Source organism: Lygodium microphyllum, chromosome 4 (assembly GCF_053477565.2).
Source record: "Lygodium microphyllum isolate KBCC chromosome 4, Lygodium_microphyllum_v1.1.10, whole genome shotgun sequence".
Taxonomy (NCBI): Eukaryota; Viridiplantae; Streptophyta; class Polypodiopsida; order Schizaeales; family Lygodiaceae; genus Lygodium; species Lygodium microphyllum.
In genome coordinates, this window is record NC_141138.1 from 40748018 (window position 1) to 40769105 (window position 21088).

At 39.9% G+C, this 21088-nt stretch overlaps 1 protein-coding gene across 3 annotated transcripts in view; it reads right to left on the reverse strand.

The window, feature by feature from the left end:
- Positions 1-339: 339 nt before the first annotated feature.
- LOC148036963 (uncharacterized) overlaps positions 340-21088 on the reverse strand; it is a 63511-nt gene continuing 42762 nt past the window's right edge. For 2 of the 3 annotated variants that reach the window (XM_087675915.1, XM_087675914.1), the window contains exons 7-21: positions 5374-5496; positions 5046-5285; positions 4879-4960; positions 4715-4765; positions 4547-4622; positions 4310-4421; positions 3973-4044; positions 3664-3856; positions 3344-3547; positions 3126-3265; positions 2941-3006; positions 2631-2838; positions 2172-2339; positions 1990-2051; positions 340-1906 (exon numbers count right to left, since the gene is read on the reverse strand). In XM_087675915.1, the coding sequence (XP_087532041.1) occupies position 1906; positions 1990-2051; positions 2172-2339; positions 2631-2838; positions 2941-3006; positions 3126-3265; positions 3344-3547; positions 3664-3856; positions 3973-4044; positions 4310-4421; positions 4547-4622; positions 4715-4765; positions 4879-4960; positions 5046-5285; positions 5374-5496 (1798 nt within the window). In that variant the 3' untranslated portion in view covers positions 340-1905. Of the gene's footprint in view, positions 1907-1989; positions 2052-2171; positions 2389-2630; positions 2839-2940; positions 3007-3125; positions 3266-3343; positions 3548-3663; positions 3857-3972; positions 4045-4309; positions 4422-4546; positions 4623-4714; positions 4766-4878; positions 4961-5045; positions 5286-5373; positions 5497-21088 lie in introns of those variants that run through there. The other variant, XR_015690541.1, reaches the window with a different exon arrangement.

Below are 21088 nucleotides of genomic sequence, written 5' to 3' on the forward strand. Positions count from 1 at the left end.
TCGTGTCTTAAAAGTTGTCATAGATATATACCTTGGTACAAAAGCTAGACTCAAATTCAACTAATCCAAAGAAACTCACCAAAAATTTTCTCCCATTTAGTAGTGATTCTCAAGCATCCAAAACTAAGCTATTGTGGTTCAATTCCAATCACTAATGGTTGTCTAAAAGTAACCAAATCATAACTCAAGCTAAAACACATGTTTAACTTAGATATAAGGCTCAATGATGAGAATAGTTTTACTTGTCACACCAAGCACAAGCTTCCTTTGAACGCTCCTCTTAATTGTAAAGCAATGGTAGAATGCAATGTAAAAGCTATAGAATACATAAGAGAGTTCCATATATATAATAGATGCTATCTTTATTCTTTGTTATCTTCACTTGCATATGATTGTACATTGTGTACTTAAAAGATGCCCATCCAACTATTTGCCCATTGGCCTCTACCCTCAACACACCTAATCTCTATGTGCAAGGATGCCATGACTTGTGGCCAAGGGTTTCTAATTCTTATACATGGATGATTCCTATGTATGAGTGTACAATCCCTCTTGTGCACAAGCATGCACTTGGAAACGAGTGCATTGGGATATGTACGCAAAAGTATCTAAGCTGTGTATGTATGAATGCAACCTTACTTAACATAGAAAAATCCTAATGTGTGGACCTATGCGCACGTGCAAGAGAGCTATCCTCGTGTGCCCTAAAAATGTGTCAATGCAAGTATTTGAAGGTGTGTGAGCTACCATGTGTCTAAGTGCTCATATACTCAACCTCAGGTGCAGCAGTGTAGACTTAAAGGAGTGGTAGCTATCATGCATATGTGAACTGCACTCCCCGTGGACTAGTGCACCTTGGGACGGCTATCTTACCAAGGCAGTGTGTTAGGGAGCCTCCATGAAATTGGGCACACAAGGCAACTGGAAAGGCATCATGGAATGAAAGGTGAAGCTCTGTCAATGGGAAAGAAGACAATGTAGAATACAGGTCGGCATCATGGAAGCAAGCTTCTGAAATCGCGAACCCATGGAGCGTTAAGCCACTTCACGAGGCGGTTCAGACCTTGACAGGGTGTGGCAGCTTACACGAACGCTACGCTTGCAAATTGCGTTTCCCTACAACTTGCCATTCCAGCATCTCTTTCACCCTAACGGATGCTGGGAAGTGCAGATTCTGCATGCCTATCTCCACAGCCACACTCTGATCCTCGCCAGCAGGGTTACCAATTTACGTGCATTTGGGTGGGGGGAGAAAATGCGCCTCAGCGAGCAGGTCTTGGAGATGTCTGCTCAAAATTCACCTTCCCCAGCATACGGAACCAGGGTTGATAATACAAGAACTCCCAAGGCCAAGGACCCTGCATTAGTCGTCTACCAATCCCATTCCAAATGACTCCACCTTTTAAAGGAGGCCATTAGTCAAATTAGGCTGAAAATAAGAAAACCGATACTTAATTCAAGTCTCATGAGACTAAATAACATGGTATGTAAATTTCTTCTCTCTCTTATCACACGAGGTACTCCAACAATGTATTAGCCTTTCCCACACTTTCTTTTCTGACTTCATGCTTCTTTTTCTGTTTTAGGTTCTTGTCACTCACGCTCTTCTCCTGTGATTCTTTCTTTCCTACCAAAATCAAGCATCTGCTCTTCTTGAATGATTTTGAAATCTGAAAATCAGCTTTTCAGATGTATGCACAACCACCTTTTGCCAAATCTGGACGGGAAACTTCCTTACATCAATACCATGCACCTGTTAACCACAGGTGTTCAGTGAACGCAGGTTGACGTCAATACCATACATCGCTGAAAATAGAAATACATCATTATCTAAAGGTGCTCGGGTAAGGAAAATGTGCACACGATACTGCCTCCTCCACCAGTCATGCTTCTGGAAAAAATGGATCTGAGAAAAAGATGATACTGCTGCAGTCAGCTTCCATACTGGAAAAGGCCCATCATTCCCATGAAAAGATTTGTGTTACATACCAAGCATTTGACAGGTCTCCAGCTACAACAGAGTGAATGCGTCTTTGAAGCTCAGTGATGAGCTGCAACATAGAACATAGTTAAAATTTGAGGTGGCTGGTTATGACTGCACCAACGTGTTGCCAATTGTCGATCCATAGACCATATTTCAAGGAATGAGAGGAAAGGATCGTAGAAAGTACCACTTGAGAGGCTTTCGTCCATTTCATCACTTCCTCCGCTGCAGCCTTCAAATGAGAGAAATAGCTTCCACTAAGGTTGGAGGAAAACATAGAAATCTCCACAGCTTCAGCTACCCACAGGCAGTTCATCTGGTCCCGATGGCGTTTCACAAGGTTGCAATACCCAATCTTCAACAGGAATAAAACAAAGACTGAGCATGGGAGCATGTTCCAACACCTACAAGAATCACATGAAATCCAAGTATATGCTTTCTTTGAGCTCTACAAGTGGGTCTGTTGTCAAGATCCATGAAAGTACCACATTAGGCTGTAAATTACATCATTTAAGGCATGTAATTATCCAACAGTCATTGTATGGAAGTTGCCTTCTGAGCTTAGATTTTACAATAGGCGTACTTAAATTTCAAATTAACATATAAGGAGCACAAGCCAAAATAATGCATGATAGACAATACTTACAACACAGCCTTCCAGAGACGCCTCCAAAGGTAAAAATGCTTCAGTTGACGTTAATACATCTACTACAAGAAGTGAGACTCTGTCCTTTGAATCAGAAGAGAACCCCTTCTCTAAAGACCCGTCAGAGACGAACAACCATTGCCTTCTCTGCATGCCAGACATGTAAGGCTTTCCCACATGCAACACCAGCACTGCAACATCAAACTCGCTGTACATGAGCAGAGACAGGAATCAGGAACGTCTGATCCAGACTAAGACTAGTCAAAATCCACAAACACAAGAAAAAACAACTGAGGTTTCTAGCACTTGCCTCCTGAAAGGAACTGAGCCCAGAGCTGATATTTCCAGAGGCTGCCGTGGGACAAAGGATGAGAAACTGCCAAATCACAACATTTTTAATTCAAAACTTTATGAAGGACATAATACCAATAAACGCCCAAGCTAATTAATTTTCATATGTTTCACGCTTTAAAACAGGATTTAAACTTTTACAACCTGACTTTAGGCAGAGGCTGCCAAGTTGTGGACTTCGTTGCTCGAAGCTGAAGTTCTGTATGCCTGCTCTGAGCAGACTTGCCAAATGTAGGGTTGAGATCGGATACACAATAGACTGCACCTTCTTTTAAGAAGTTAACCTAAACACGCACTGAGAAGAATCAAAAGGAGGTCCTTACCTTTATCACCACCCAGAGAGCCCAAAATAAAAAAGTTACCTGCTCTTCTCCTACATGCCAAATTGTGATGGTACCTCCTCTTGTGCTTACAGTTCTTTTCCATTGTCCAGATGTGGAATCATTCGAAATGCTTCTCAAGCCTGTCACACTTAGTCTCAAGAAAGGTGTTACATCCCTGGCATCAAGACGAGCCTCCCCTAAAGCCTTGGACACTCTCTTCTCAACCAGTGCTTGTCTTGCTGCCTGATAGTTGGAACCATCATTAGAAGTCCCAATCGCCAGCTTTCTATATTTGATGTTTTAATTACAATAGCAGCAGTCAAAATGATGCGCAAAGTTCCTGAAAGGATGGTGCTTACTTCTCTATTCATCCGATAGCAAGTAAATGCTGCGTGTTGTGCAGCTGTCATGTCCGCCATTAACAGCTCAGGTTCTGCTGAACTTTCTAGAAGACCAAACAACCTCGCTCCTTCCTCCGTATCTTTGTCTAAAGGAAGTTCAACGCATTCTCTTTCAGTCCTCAAAACAGTTTCCTCCGCAACCTGCCGCCTCCTAAAGTGCCAGTGACAAGGTTTTAGAGAGCTCTTCTTATTTCACTATTCATCCAATGTTTACAGAAAAAAACTGTAAAACCTTTCAGAAGATGGAAGAATAAACCAGGAAGTCACCTCTCATCATGATGCCGTGCTGCCCACTCTTCAGCCCTTGCAGATCTTGTAATGGGCCCACAATTTGCCAGCCTATATGATACAAGGAATCCGAACACATTGAGTGGACCTACTTATGAATTTCTTTAGAAATGCTAACATGACTAGCCATTGGCATAGGCCAATCTCCAGCATCAGCAATGCATACTATGTTCCGACCCTTGAATTGAAATGAAATGGTCTTCTTAACAAAATCGGGAAGAGGTCTAATCTTGTAATGCCAAGGCATGCCTAAGATAAAATGACAGTTACCTATGGGTGCAAGTAGAAAATAGTAAACAGAAGGATACACACACACCTTTCGTAATACAAAATAGGATAAATTCGTCTGATGCCTATAATTGTCCTGGGAACTAGCCCACCATCATGCTTGATGCAATGGAACGCTAACGGCATAGGAATATTTTTGCCTGCACAAGAACAAGTTTCTATAAATTCCTGGACATGAACTCCTTATCAACTGTAGTAAATTGACTCAAAATGCTACAAATGCTATAATAGCCTATCACTTCCAGAAACATTTAGAGGCACGTACAAAAGCCAAGTCTATCTGACCAGTGGGCTCTGCGAGTCCCATTAATATGTAGTGCTAGCTTCATTACGTCGAATGCCTGTCACGTAAGCTCTTGAGTCAGTGCAGCATATAATATTATATATCTGCAAGCATCAAATGGGTCTAGAAAGCAGCAAGCTGTAGTCCAACCTCTAAGGGGGGCATAGGAGAGGTACCACCCAGCAGCACTGCACCACAAACCTACTACAAAATTCTGGTCAGAGCCATCTCCTGAGGTTAATGCATAACCACAAACACAAATAAGCAGCTAGATTATGGAAGGATTCAAATCTTCCTTTTCAGCCAACATATACCCTTAGTTTCTGTCCAACAAAGATTTTTCCTGCAAGCAGTTGCCTAGTCAAAGGAGGATCCAGTCTTGCATTCAAAGAGTACCTGATACAAATAATTGGTGTTAGCCTATAGACTTAAATCAGAAATAGGCAGGTACTATCCACAGAAACGTAAAACAGGAAAGTACCATCCATCAGTAACTTCGAGTTGCACTACATCAGTGTTTACAGGACCTTGCTCATCACCATTGGTCTCAGATTGCCATCTCACACGTACACTTTTTGAGTTATCTTCGATATCTGCCCCATGATGTTCAACACATGTGATAGCTGCAACACAAAGAACCATCATTTGCCCTGCTGCTGCATCACCTTCCGTAACTCTTTTCAATGCTGAGCGATGTGCACTATTGATCTCCCTTTCATACCTGGCAGAAACGTCAATAAAGAAGCCTAAACCAATGCTGCATTTGATATAAGGTCAGAGCTAGAGAAACAAAGAACAAGATAGTCAACCTGTATCGCAACTCATCAAACACTGTCTGAATGGTGAGCATTCTTCCAGCCACTTGTACAGGATAGCTTCTTTCAAGACAAGCAAGTTTCCATACAACCCACCTAAAGTGATTGTCCACCCACCTAGAGAAACAGCATCATTTATTTCAGTCACCAGAAACATCCAAGTTGGACTAAAATGAGATGTTTTCATATGATTTTGTGTTCACAAGTCCTACATTTGATGTGCTGGGCTATCATAGATGTCAGTATCTTCCTAACTATTTTCTGTCTATCTTTAAGGGCCATGCAGATCTCAGGCCAGTATTAGCACATTGGAAAGCAAAAAACACCCAAACATTGAAAATTTTAAACTAAATCTTGAGAGACAAAACACTTTCAGAGGTACACAAAAACATTGAGTCTAGATTGAAGTTTGGCATTGCTTGATACTGCAAATTTCGAGCAGCAGGAAACAGAATATCCACATGGATGTACCAGCAGAGGACAGGCTACACTAGTTTTACACAGCTTTGTACACTACGTTTTGCATTTCTGACATTGTATTTGGTAAATTACAAAATAATAAGCAGGTCAACCAGCATTAAATACACCACCTCAAAAAATGAAATGTGCTCTAGTTTTGAGCCCTACCACCCAAGATATGTACACTGCTAACAAATGCAACAGTATGGAGAGTCAACTGCTGACATGGCAAGTTGAAAGCCTATGTTTCTAGTAGTAGACAGCAGTGTGCACCTCTTTGACACCAAGCAATCAGGTCTGGAGCAAACATGCAGGCAGCAACAAGTTGCACATGGGACTGGATAAACCCGGAGACTGCTTGATAATATGGCAGCAACCAAATATGGCTGGAGCTATCAGACAGCAACTACAATGGGTAGTATGGCTGCTGAAAGTTGCCTTTGGAGGTTAACATAGCAGCTCTACAGCAACAATGATGGCACCAACAAGCAGCAAAACAGTCTGAAAGCTTATGGAGCTAGGCACTCGGTAGGAACGATGGGCAAGATGGCACTTGCCCATTTTGTAGGGTGGGTTTGGATTTTGGTCCAATTTTCTTTTGGATACAGAATACATGGTATGTACATTTGTATGTGATGTACATTTGCAAGGCATATATGGGACACATGGATGGTATACAATATATGTTTGCAAGTGATGCAAGAGAAGTAAATTTGCATGAGTTACATGTGGTTTGCAGCCAATGTATGCTTTACATGAGTATCATGTGATGTATCCTTACTATAAGGCACTATTGATGCTTGATTTATACATTACTTGCCTTGGTGGTCTAGTGTTGGTTTTTAACATGTGGATGCATTACTTATGGTTCTGACAACACCAATTATGATTCATGTCTGCGAATTATAACTCGGTATTGTTGGCTGGGAATTCAGCGTGTCATGGGCATCAATTGGGAGTGCGTATGTTGTTTGATTATAATGTTGCATGCTTTGCCATTGGTTACACATGCTTGTCATACTACAATGCAATCAAGGACAATTGCTAGGATTTAAGGGAGAGGTGTATCATGAGGACATAAATTTTCAACTCGATGCTCTTTTAACGCTTAGGTTGGAACACTTAAGTTGTGCACAAGTGAGATTAAGTCGAATGTGTGTCATAGTGACAAATAATCCTAGCTTCATCAATGGGGAACATTGGCAGTAGTTGTGGTGACAAGTGCTAGCAGCATCCCTGGTTACAAATCTTAGACAAGGACATTGAGTAGCCCCTTGGAAATGATTGTTCGTGTTAGTAAGGTTAGGATATTCAATGATTTAATGTCTCTAAGGTTTGTGGAAAGTTTCAAGAGTTTCAAGTTCAAAGAGGTTAGGAATTTAAAAATGAGTTTAGGAGGCATTTAGTATTATTTAAAATAAGGGCTGTTCAACTTGAATTTGCATGTGAATGCCGTAGTGAAAATGAAAATTTACTAGAGTTTGGACCAATTTTGAGCTGCATATGTTGGGGGTAAAGGCACCCGTGCCTATGTCACCTTGTATTTACTTCACACACCATGCCCACACACTTGTACACTACAGGTGGCAAGAGACCACCACTGTCACTTTATTCTTTATTCTTTCAATGACTATTGAATAAGGGAAGGCTAGTCACACATTTGTGACTTTTGAAGTTTCCACATACGATATCTCTCTCTCTTGCTCCATCCGCCAGAGCTCTTGCTTCCGCTTGTATGCTTTCACTTGGGCTCTACCTTTCAATTGGTATCAAAACCAACAATTCGAGAAGCTTCTTTATCCTTTGCTTCAACCCAGATTCAAAGCTTTAGCTCAAGATTTCATGGCAACCATTGTTTCTTTCTCCCAATGTATGCATTGAGTTTTGTCTTCTCGCGGCTTGTTTCACATTGCTCCCTGCTTGTCGACGAGCTTCCCAAGGCTTAGCTGAGCCTTGTTGAGTACTTATTGACCTGAGGGGCAAACATTCTATCCATTTTGAGTGGATGAAGAGCATACAGTAGATGTCATGGACAGCTATGGCAGCTTGACAGCACTGTCATAATTTAGCCATAACTTTTACGTACAGTATCGGATTCAAGCATTCTATAGATAAAAACAAAAAGCATGACAAGAGTTACAAATCTGAGCACTCATAGAGTTGATTTAGCACAGTTTTCTATTATCCATTTCACACAAAACAAAACAATTTTAGTTTAGACAGCAAACAATAAATTTCATAATGCATATTTGATGCTTCGAGGATGCTATTTTGATACCCAAATGGTATAGTTATGCTTTTGGAATGCCACTTGGATTGTTTAGGGTTTGATCAACTCTGATTTACAAGGCTTTATTGCTGTCATAACAATTTGACAACAAGCATACAACAGTAAGCTTCATGCTTTGAATCCCTATTGTGTCTACATGGTATTTCGGGTATGCTACATATCTACAATGATGTCTAGCATTGATGTATGAGCCCGAATATAGTTGACATGCTTTGGTACTTGGATTTGAGCTACCTTTGATGTATTTGGGCTTTGCTCAATTGCTTTGAGCTTCTATGCTTACTCACTTAAAGATATTGAACCTTGATTTGACACACATGCTCCCAAATGTATTTGTGATGTGCTTGGACTTCCCTGATGCTTTGATGTATATGTCTTGAGCTTTGCCTGCTCACTTTGCATTCTGGAGTCGCTTCCAATGGGAGACTCTTGTACTTACTTGACAGAGCTTGGTTCTTTGAGATAGTGGGACTCTTGGTTCATGTATATGCTCTCTCATATGCTATTGGATACAGTTACCTTTGCTTGTGGGCTGATTTGATTCTGTATGCTTTGGACATCTATCAACAATTTTTCAGTGACGTATAAGCTTATAAGATGTATGGCTTACTGACAATTTGAGTTTGATACAATCTTTGGTACCAATAGTCTATGCTTATTCATTGCTAGTTTTAGTCTTTGCATCTTGGTTGCTACTCGAATATCCCTAGCAATGGGAGCTTGCTTTCTTGGCTATTTGCCCACAGTTGGATTGACATATATAGCTATCTTTATTTCAGCGTTGCTGTAATTATAGTTTTTAGCATTGTCTTAGAGAACAAATATTGTAGTTTGGCAATTTATTGCTTGTAGTTAGTGGACAGCTCTATACTTTCGTATTCCCTCTTGTCTTGCCTTTGTTTTGGCTGAGTTTTAGGGGCTAATTTGCAGCCGTGTACAATAACCCATTCTCTTGGATTTTACATTGTTATAGTGTCATTATGTCCGGTTCTTCAAATGATAGTGCTATTTTTAATATTGAAAAGCTTGATGGCATAAACTTTACCTATTAGAATATGTAGATATGACAGGTACTAGTTCAAAAGAAATAGGTTAAACCTTTGAAAACCAAGAATGTAAAGCCCAAAGGCATTGATCAAGACACTTAGGATGAGTTGAATGAGCTATGTAAATCCACTCTTATATTGTTATTGTCTAAACACATTTACTTCAATGTTGTGACACCTGAGGATAATGCTTAGCAGTTATGGAAGAAGATATGTAATCTTTATGATAAGCAAAGTCTTGCTTCACAAATGTATTGGTTGAAACAACTCATGGATCTTTGCATGAAAAAAAGGACTAGTGTGTCCGTGCATTTGAATGAGTTTCACTCGATTTTCAGCCAATTGACTTCAAAAGGCTTCGCAGGGCATTGAGATGAAGGATAGTCTCCCTCACTTGTTCTTGCTTGTGACAATTCCCAAGTTATGGGACACTTTTCGTACTGCAATGTGAGCTAATATGCGTAAGGATGGTTTGAAACTCCAAGATATTAAGGATACCTTACTCACAAAGGAGATAAACGGAAAGAATGTGGATGCAACCCATACTTCTCATGTATCGATTGTTAGGGATAGACATGGTGGTAAGAGCGGTAATGATCGCCGTAGTAGAAACTCACAAAGATCTCAATCTCGCGAGCAATCTCGCAATCAATCTCGTGGTCCTAAGGCCTCTCTTAAATGTCATTATTGTGAAAAGCATAGTTATATTAGACCACAGTGCCATAAGATGCACGATGATAAGCACAATGAGAAATGCGAGGACAAAGTGCAAGATAAGTGTAATGCTCGTAACATTGTTCCTAGTAAGTCCAACGTAAAAATTGAGGAGATAAATGCCTTGGAACCTAGTCTAATGATGATTACATCTTGGCAACCTTCTCTAAATACTAGTCAATTAGTTGATACCTCGTCTACTTTTTCTCAGTGTTGGCTGCTTTATTCAAGGCTTCTTTTCATGTTATCCTGCATAAGGATTGGTTTCATTCCTATCGCAACATGACAAGTTCTCTGAGACTAGGAAATGACTTCGCATTGGATATTATTGGCATCGGTGATGTTAGGTTACAATTTGCTTCAAGTAGCACTTTTATTTTGCATGATATACATCATGTTTCGGTTTTGACCAAAAGCCTACTCTCTGCTAGACAATTGAATGATGCCAAGTATCATATATCATTACATGATTCCACATGGAAAATTACCCGTGGGAATCTTGTCTTTGCTCGAGATACCGAGGCTAGCAGCCTCTATCCCTTGCTTGTATCTAGATATATTGACTATGTTTTGGTTGTGTGACTGACATACTATATGTATCTTTATGGCATCATCGCCTTGGGCACATGTCCTTAAAAGGAATGAACATGCTTTCTCATTTGTAGTATCTTCTATCCCTTGATTATAAACATTTGAATTCATATGATCATTGCCTTTATGGCAAGTAGACACGCAGTTTTCATAAGAAGTCTAACATCATACGTATGGGTAAGCCGCTAGCTCTTGTTCGTTTCTGATGTATGTGGTCCATGCCCTATCAATCGCTAGGTAGCACGAAGTACTTTGTGACTTTCATCGATGATTATTCCTGTGAGGACTAAGTATGTCCCATAAAGCAGAAATTGAATGTATAGGCTACCTTTTAGCATTGGCTTGCTCTTGTTGAGAACCAATCTAGGTAAAATAATGGGGATAAATATATCTCTAAAGCATTTGAGCAATTTTACAGTGAGCAAAGTATTAAGCATCAGTTTGACGACCCCTTACATCCCACCCTAGAATGGTGTTGCACAGTGCAAAAATTGGACAATTCAAAAGAGAATCCATAATATACTTTGCTAGACAAGCTCACCGCAGCATTTTTGGGTTGAGGCAATCACTACTGATGTACACTTAATAAACAAATCCCCATGTACTACTATTGATTGTCAAGTTGTTGCGAAGGTATAGTCTGAAAAACCCCCATCCTATGCTCATTTGTGTATATTTGGATGTGAGGCTTTTTGCCATATTTCCAAGAACAAACCCAATAAATTGGATCCTAAATCAATAAAATGCATCTTTCTTGGTTATGGGGATGCAGGCAAGATGGGCTATCGCCTATAGAATCCACAAGCTAGGAATATCATCGTAGCTATGATGTTTTCCATGAGAAGAAGATACATAAGCAACCTAGGCAGGTAGTTGAGATACGCAAGTGATATTTCAAGAGAAACCCCCTCTTACCATACAACCAACTAGACAACCCATAATTGATGTTCCAATGGACCATGATCATGATGTTGTACAAGATATATAAGCCCTATAGCCTATTTTGCAACAATCTACTAGAGATAGATGCCAGCTTAATTGGTTTGCACCCTCCATGGACTATGTTATGATGATAGATACCGATGAATCTCTTACCTATGATGAGGCCATGCGCAAAGGTAATAGTCACTCTTGGGAAAGGATCATCCAATCAGAGTATGACTCATTGTAAAAAAATCATACGTGAGACTTGGTTCCTTTGCCTAGTGAAAAACGTGCTTTGCCATGCAAGTGGATGTATAAGTTGAAGTGAAACTAGCCTTTCTCCTTGGATAGGGTGGTAAATAACATGATTAAGCACTAATTACAACAAACATAAAATTCACATAAACTAAAAACGCACACTTTACCACTTTGATCTTGGACATTGAACACCCGATTGAACCCAAACCTGGCACCCCTTGCAATATTTCTTTATCTTATATTGCAAATGAAAGGAGTACAACTAAGATCCCTAGATCTTCTCTGCTAATCCAAGTGTCTCTTGCTACCAAAACTAACCAACAAGCCTCCAAACCAATTTGCCCCTTGGTTTGCTTTGGGGATTGGCCTTCACCCTACTCCTTGAAAGACAAATTCAACCCTAAATCTGATATTGGTTGGCCGGCCTCTTAAATTGTTAGCAGATATGTCAGCTCGTGTGAGTCTGAGCTACAAAGGCTTGGGCAAATTATTTAGGCTATTTAGGTGTTTTTTATTGTGTCGTATCTGATATATAGATTCCATCTCTCGAATATACATCTAAGTTCTCATATGTATTGTGTTCTTTCTTTCCCTTTCTCTTTTGTCTTGTGTTTCAACAGTTTATTACAACTTATGTCTACGCTTCCATTCCTGCACCACTTCTAACATGGTATCAGATTTCAAGATTTGTGCTCCTACTGTGTTTTCTTGCTGATTTCAGGATTGTTTTCACCCTTCTTGATCAAGTGACTGCTATTCCATACAGGCGACCTGTTTTCTATGCGTTTTTTGCAAATTTGCCATCGCCTATTGTCGACAGCCCCTCTGTTGCTTGCGTTTTCAGTTTTCAAGCTGTTGCAACAGTTTTTCAGCCTATTTGTGGTAGTACTCAGCCTGTGTTTTGGTGTTTCTGACTTCTTCCTAGCTGGGCAACTATACTTTCAAGTCGTTTTTGCTGTTTTTGGCAACTTTTGACTGACTTGGTGATTTTTTGCAGCAATTTTTGTCTTCTTTTGGTCAAATTGTGGATTATAGTGTATGTGAACTCTTGTTTTTTTGCAGTCCGTGCTCGTATTTTGATTGTGTTTTCTCTTCAAATACCTTCTTTTCTCTACTTCTCTTCTAAATCCTCTACAGATGGCTCCTCTATGCACATCCACTGATGACAAGCTCCATGGACCTGATTATTACATGTGGAGTCCGGTGATGAAGGCCTGGTTTATCCAAAAGCAGTTATGGTACATGGTTGGCATAGTTATTGCACGTCCTCAACAACCTTCTCCTATTCCAGCTGATTTTGATGAAGACAATCGTGAGGAAGCAGTGCTTATATGGGATTTGGATGATGTCCGTGCTTATTTGCCTTTACTTCAGTGTATTTCCAAAGAAGACCTACCAATGGTCATCTCCTACAGGACAACTTCAAACCTATGGTTGAAGTTGCAGTTGATGTACGAGGCTCCTTCCACAATGAGGGCCGTTACTCTCTATGGCCAGCTCCAATAGCTGAAGTTTGAAACCAAAGATATCATCCAATCATTCCTACTTCGAGTTACCCAAATTGAGGACCAACTTCACACTATGCAGAATCTCCTTGAAATTTACCCCTTGGTTTGCTTGGGGATTGGCCTTCACCTTGCTCCTTAAAAGACAAATTCAACCCCAAATATTGGTTGGCTGGCCTCTTGAATCTCCCTGAAATTCCTCAATTTTAGCTGCTAGAATTCAAACCCTAGGCCCTCAATTTTGAGCACACATCTCGTGATGGCTGTCAAAACCCTAATTTCTACCGTATATTAGGGTTTACATCAAAGATTGACTAAAATCTCTTCCTCTAATGGCTCAAACTGCTGAAAAGTGTTAAGATAACTTGAGAAATGGTTGGGAAATAAGAGAGAATACTGTAAAGAGAGAAATTTCAGAGTTTCATCGCAAGAAACACTAAAAAACTGATGCTTCCCTACTCAAACAGCCATGAAATCTATCACCTACAGCTTACGACCACCAAAAAGACTACTGCCCCCTCTTGCATGCTGTCATATGCACCAAAGGACCTTGGGCTGCTATCACTTGCTCCTAAAGGGCTCCAAATTGCTCTCACTTGCTGTAGGATTGATCCCTTGTGGCTGCAAATTACATCAGCAGCCTCTCCTTGCTCTCTAACAACCTCCTCTCTCACAACGACTAGAATACACTTCCATCAGTCCCTAAAAACGTTTTTTTCACTTGCAGAGGCAAGTTTTGCCAAGTGGCAACCTTCTAATTCTGAAAATTAATTTAATATTATTCTAATGCTCAAAAAATTAATTCCACTAACCAATAATTGAATTGGCTGGGCCAATTTGTCTTCCAAGTATCCTTGAGCAATTATTGACCCTTAGATGGAAAATAAATAATTAATTAATGCCTAGTCTCTAATGTCACCACTGACATTAGTGACCAATAATTTGATCTAGCCCAAAATTTGACACCAGATACCACCCGATACCTATCAAGCATAACTTATTACAACTTTTGTCTTTGGCACCCACAACATCCTCAGGATCCTTGGTATATTACTATGAAATAACTACCATATGCATTACATATGCTAAACAACCTTACACATTTGATTGATAACTTAATCAAATGTTATCGGCAAGATTAAAGCATCTCAAAATTTTACATCCGCGTAACATGAAGAGTACCCTTGGACACCCCAATCCGACATATAAAGCCAAATTGGTTACAAAGGGTTTTAAGCAAGAGCATGGTGTTGACTTTGATGAGGTCTTCTCTCTTGTGGTTTAAATGACTATCTTACGCTCAGTTCTAGCCTTGGTTGCATAATCAGATTTGGACCTTTATCAGATGGATATAAAAACGGCTTTCTTATATGGGAACCTTAATGATGAGATTTATATGCAGTAACCTAAGGACTTAGAGATTATCAATATACAAGTTGAGAAAGAGTCTTTATGGCCTTAAGTAAGCACCTAGGCAATGGTACCACAAGTTTGATGCTTTCATGCATTCACAAGGATATACACGTAGTAATATGGATCCATGTCTCTACGTGAAGAAGGCTCGTGATGGCAACCTAATTATCTTGGTACTTTATATAGATGATATGTGGATTGCTAGGAGAGCTCATGATGAACTAGATATCTTAAGAAATCAACTCAAAAAGAGCTTTGAGATGAAGGACATGAAACAAGTTTCACATATTCTCAACATGCGCATGACGCGTAATCGATCTAAGAGACTCCTTTACTTGTCGCAAAAGGAGTACATCCAGAAGGTCATTGACCAGTTTCATATGTAGAATGTTAAGCCTATTGGTTGTCCTTTACCTTCCCATATGAACATTCGTTAAGCAAATTGTTCCCAATCAGATGACCAGAAGATCAATATAGCCAAGATCCCTTATGCATCCATAGTGCATAATTTGATGTATGCCATGATAGTCACTCGTCCAAACATAGCATTTGCACTAGGAGTTGTGGCACGCTATATGGCTATACCTACCAATGACATTGAGACGTCGTAAAGGGTATCATCAGATACCTGAAAAGCACTGCAGATATGAGCATTTTCTATGGTGGTCAAGATACTACCGTCGTGGATTACACTAACTTTGATTATACATGACAATCAGATAGTAGAAAATCCACCTCTAAGTATGTCTTCACTTTTGTTAAAGGTGCTCTTTCTTGGATGTCAAGGGTGCAAAAATGCACGATCTTATCTACTACTGAGACAAAGTATGTTGCAACCACTGCACCTTGCAAGGAGACTCCATGGTTAGAGCCCGTCTGACCTTAGTATTACTGTTACTCCCGCACCGCATTCAAATTCTACGAGTACTATTCATTTGGCCAAGAGTCCGGTCTTTCATGCAAAGACAAAGTACATTGAGATGTGCTATGACTTCATCAAGGATGTGGTAAAAGACAAGTCTACTGAGCTTGTCAAGATCTCGACTAACGAGAATCCTACAAATCTACTCACTAAAAGTCTCTCAACGGAACATTTTACCTTCCTAGGAAGATGATAGGCGTAGGATGAGATGACGTCTATTCCTCATCCTGTTGTATTTTATGTACATTTGTACTATCATTTTTTCTTGTGCTCTCCTCATTGAGCTTATTGAAGGTTAAGGCATCTATGCCTATGTCACACCTATACCACCCTGTATTTACTTCACACAACGTTGTCGTGATGCTATGCGGACACAGTATGAAAAACGTATGAAAAGTATCATCATCCGACTTTCTTATTGATGAAGAGAGTCAAAGTGATCTGAGTCATTAGTGCTAGTGTGAGTGGCATGAATAGTCCAAAAATACTAGATTTATTTGTTTGATATTATTTATTGTAAAAAATCCGAAAAAGATAAGAAAACTTCTAGATTAGGATAGCATGCAAAAAGCAAGTTGCTTTTTCAATCAATTATTGGATTTTTCATTAAAAAGACAAATTGACAAAATTGCGCGCATCGCGATTACTGTTGACAGCCTGAAAACTGCACTTTGAACTGGAAGAGAAAGAAGGAGTGATCTTGGAGATCCCTGAGCCAGTGTCGTACAGTTTTACCCTCCTTTCGGAGCCAACGGAGCCATCAGATTTGGATTCCGAGCAACAGAGAAGGAGCTTGGAGATTGCTTCTGAGCAGTGCAAGGATTTCAGGTTCTTTTAATACATATTGATTCAATTCATAGTGCTTTGTCTTTGTCGTGTTTAACTCTTGTCTATTCTCTTACTTCTCTTCTATCTCCTATCTCTACTTCCTTCAACCTCTGATCCCCGGTGGATACGACCTTTCGACAAAAACCCCTCCAACATTGGTGAACCCCACGTGAAAGGTCGTCAAAAGAATAAAAGACAAGATAAGAGAACCTTCGAACACAATCTCTAGTGATGTTTTGCAACAGTTGGTGCAAAATATGAATATGCTTATGCAGATACAACAACAACAACAGATGATGCAAGCTTCTTCTCAAATAGAAAGCATTGTGATGAATGCTTTACAAGCAGTTGAGCGTGAGGTAAAGTTATTCAATGGCAGGAATGTATCTACATATGTGCATACCTATACTCAAAAGATGGAATTCTTTGCAGTAGCTCAACTTGCATGGAGACGATATTTTGTACGTGTTACTGTACATGAACTGAAAGCGCAAATTACTGAATTATACATGCAAGATACTGACGGGGTAGCCTTCAAGAAGACACTCAAAGAAGAATTTTACATTGAAGATACTAGTTTAATTACGCGCAAGACTTTTCAGAAGTGGGTTTTACAACCCAATAAGGATCTTGTGGCTACAAAATTGTTAAGAGAATTTGAAAATCGATTTGAGCAGTTGAATCTTGCAGAACAACAAGCTCTTGCAAGTCAAAAAAGTGAATTATTTCTACAGGCAGCTGATCCTGAGCTTCAAGAGAAGCTTAATGATTTGCTGGAGGATCAAATTACAGAGACAGGTCTTAAAACAGAGTAAAGACATGTCAAGAAAATTGTTACTGCACTTGTGAAGAAGCATAGAAGAAGAGAAAGATTGCATATCTCTAGCCTGCCCACTGTTACGGGCAAGACAGTTGATGTATCCAGTAAGCCACCCACCTCTGTGGGTGACCCTATGGTTGTACCTGCTATTGTTCTCTCTATTAGGGAAGATGTCTTAGATGAATTGATCAAAGGCATACAAGATCTTCAATTGAAGGTTGCAAAATTGGATGAAAAAAGACAAGAGAAAAAAAGAATGGACAGCAACCCCTAAGCCAGGAAAAAGAGGTATGTGGGGTGACAGTTTGCAGCATGAGAGAAAGGATTATGTTGCCTATCAGGAGGTCTTGGCACGACAGCTCATCTTTTGGAAAGACAGCAAGATCCATGCACAAGAAACAGGACCGCCTCTTGCTTTGAATTTTGGAAAGGGAGGTATGCAAAAGTTGTTGGAAGACTTGGCTGTCCGAAATGCTTATGCAGCGGTACATGCTTCTACTTTTGATCTACAATTGCATAGAATGCATGACCAAGTGATGGTTGGTCTAAAGACTGAAATATGGACGCATGCTTTACATGCAGCTGAAAAGAGAAAGGTCACTGATAGTGAAATGTCTCATGTAGGACAAGACATTCGTGACATAACTGGTTGGGAATCACCGGTAGATGCATATTCAATGTATGCATATTTAGCAAAAGTACAAAATATGGATGTACTTGTGGAAGAAAAACGAAAGAGAGATAAAGATGTTGCAGGGACATCTAAAAGAGTGACAAGAAGAAGCGTGGATTAACCTAAAGCTACAAATCAGCCACCTCTCGAGCATGTTATGAAAGAGGTCAATCAGGAGCAAAAACAGGATAGCAAATAAGAGGGCAAAAAGAAGAGCAAGCAACCAAGATATAAGTTGCAATCTGACATTGAGACAGCCACACATCTTAAGGTGTTTGAAGAACGAATCTTAAACAGTCGGGCGGAATTCACCTTGGGAGAGGTGCATTGCATCGCCAAGCGAGAATTTTATTATGAGATCATTGACATAATTAAGAGGAAGCGTCAGTTTCTTAGTGATATCACTAGTACATTGCTGCAATTTGAAGAGCAAACTCATTTGTTGGATATTCGGGCTGAATATGAGCATGAAGTAAATACTGGATTATCTATGCAGGATGCTACTAATCAGTGGACGACATGTGAAAAAAAGAAGAAAGTGGCTAAAAATGCATTGTCTTGTAGTAATATACATGGTAAAGTAAGGCATATGCAACAATATGAGGAAGAGACTCTAGGATTTTTTCCTCTAAGTCACTACACAAGAAATCATTGGGCTAGGGCTACTACTGAAACAATAGTAAAAATAGAGCAACGTGAAACTCCTTGTGTTACTTTACTTGACCATGGGTCTGAGATAAATGTCATTGAGCATGGATTTATGAAAATGGTGCATGGCCTGTAAACACTGATCATAGTTGGCGTATGAAGACTGCAAATAATTCTTCGAGAGAGCTTTATGCTGCATATCCTAATGTAAAAGTGACAATTGGTAATGTACAAGAAAAGCAATACTTCTTTGTGCAAGATAACTCCTCATATGCTCATATACAATGATTTTGGAACAGCGCTATATTACAGGAGTGCGTATGGAGACAAAGGTGCTTGATGATGGTTTTTCTTATGCAAGAGTCAGAAGCAAGGATGGGAGGAAAGCAATCTAATTTCTTATTGTTTGTGTTAATCATCCTAGAAATCGGGACACTTCGAGAATCTCCTTTGGCTCCAAATGCAAGGGAATTCAAAGACCTGGATTTTCATTGAGCACTGCTGTAATGCGGGGCTACAATAGTGTTGTTCAAAGGATGCACTCGCCTCTTGATGGAATGAAGCATGTATTTACTATTGGTTATTCTCAGTTTACAACAAACAGTTCATGTTGGTTTAAGCCTATGGAAGCTATGTGCTAAGGCTGAACGCATATCTATGAAACGGGCTACTAAGAAACTGAAAGCATTGGGACTGTTAGCTGAAAATGAAGGCATTTCAGGCATCTTGTATGGGCTGAATATTAACGACACTATGGCTGAAATTTCAGCAACTATACATGCAAAAAATGAGACTGAAAACAGAGTGTTGTCGGTATGTTCTTTGGACATGTATAATGTTATAGCATTGTTTGCTCAGCAGGAAGGATTACAATGGATTGAAGCACTTATGGAGACAAAGTATAAGACAATTGACAAAAAGGAGAAACCGATTGCTTTGCCACTTCCACCAAAGAGTGAGGGCTTGTATGAAAAAGTGTCAAGGCAGCCAAGCTTACCGGATCCTAAAGATATAGGTCATCAGTTTACATCTGAAACATTACAGGAATTGAACGTTTGTGCAGAAGGGTTTCTTTTGCTTGCTGAGAGAGACTGTTTTATGCAGATATTGGCTAGGCATGGAAAGGCATTTGCATTTCAGCCAAGTGAATCCAAATGTTGTCTCTCCTATGGCAATATTTATTGTGCCATATGTACCATGGAACTTAAGGCCTATTCCAATGCCTAAAGCTTACTTGCCAAAGCTAATGGATTTGCTAAATGAAAAGATTCGCATAAAGATCTTGGAGCCCTCTTCAGCCCTGTACTCAAATCGTTGGTTTACTGTGCCCAAAAAGAATGGGGCTTTGAGATTTATTCAAGATATGCAACCGGTCAATAAAGTGACCATAAAAAATGTGAGTGCAGGTCTTGTGGTTGATGAATTTGCAGAGGCTTTTGCAGACAGAGTGATCTATCCTTTGGGTGATCTTTACTCGGGGTATGATCAGTTTCAGCTTGTTATTGAAAGCAGGGATATCACAACCATGAAGACTCCCTTGGGGTTAATACGGATGTGTACTCTCCCACACGGTGCAACAAACTCAATGGCACACATGACAAATGCTATGAATAGGGTACTCAAGGATTTTATACCACAATTGACAATGCCTTTCTTGGATGATGTTTCAATCAAAGGGTGTGGAGTAGATGAAAAGAATAAAGAGATGGATGCTCATGGGTGCAGACAGTTTGTTACAGAACATATTGTGGATTGTGAGAGGATTTTCACGCGTCTAGAAGAGGTACATTTAACTCTTTCTGGGCAAAAGTCTGTCTTTGGAGTTGAAGAGGTTTTGATTGTTGGGCATATATGTGAGCCCTATGGGCGAAGACCATCACCAACAAAAATAGATGGGATTGATAGAATGCAAGATGTATACATGAATGTATCAGAGGTGCGTAGATTCTTGGGTACATATGTGTGCTATTTGATATGGATTCCTCACTTTGCACATGTAGCCAATACTCTTTATTAGCTTCTAAGGAAAGGTCAGAGATTTCATTGGGAAAGGAAGCATCAGAAAGCAATGAAGAAATTAAAGCATCTCTTAAAATCTGCTCCTACATTGAGAAAGGTTGACTATTCACATGGAAAGCCTATCATTATTACTGTTGATACAAGCCCAATCGAGATTGGATAGGCAATTGGGCAAGATGATGAGGAAAGGCAAAGATATATAATACGCTTTGGTGCTAAAGTATTGACTGAACGACAGAGAAAGTATCCACAGGTAAAAAGAAAATTATGGGAAATTGTGACGGCCCTTAAATGTGACAAGGAGTACTTTATGGGTGCTCATGTAGTCATTGAGACCGATTGTTTGCTGGTATTGGGTATGATTACTAGTTGTGCTACCCCGAACATTGCTACGCTCCGGTGGATTGCATACATCAAATCTTTGAACCCTGAATTTTAGCATATTGCGGAAAGAGATAACCCAGTGGCAGACATGATATCTCGGGCACGCTATGAGAATGAAGATGGAATGATGGATGAGGAGGAAGAAGATGACTTTCTTGCGGCTGAAAATGATGTTGTAAGAGTGAATTTAGCAATGCAAGGTGTTGCTACAGCAT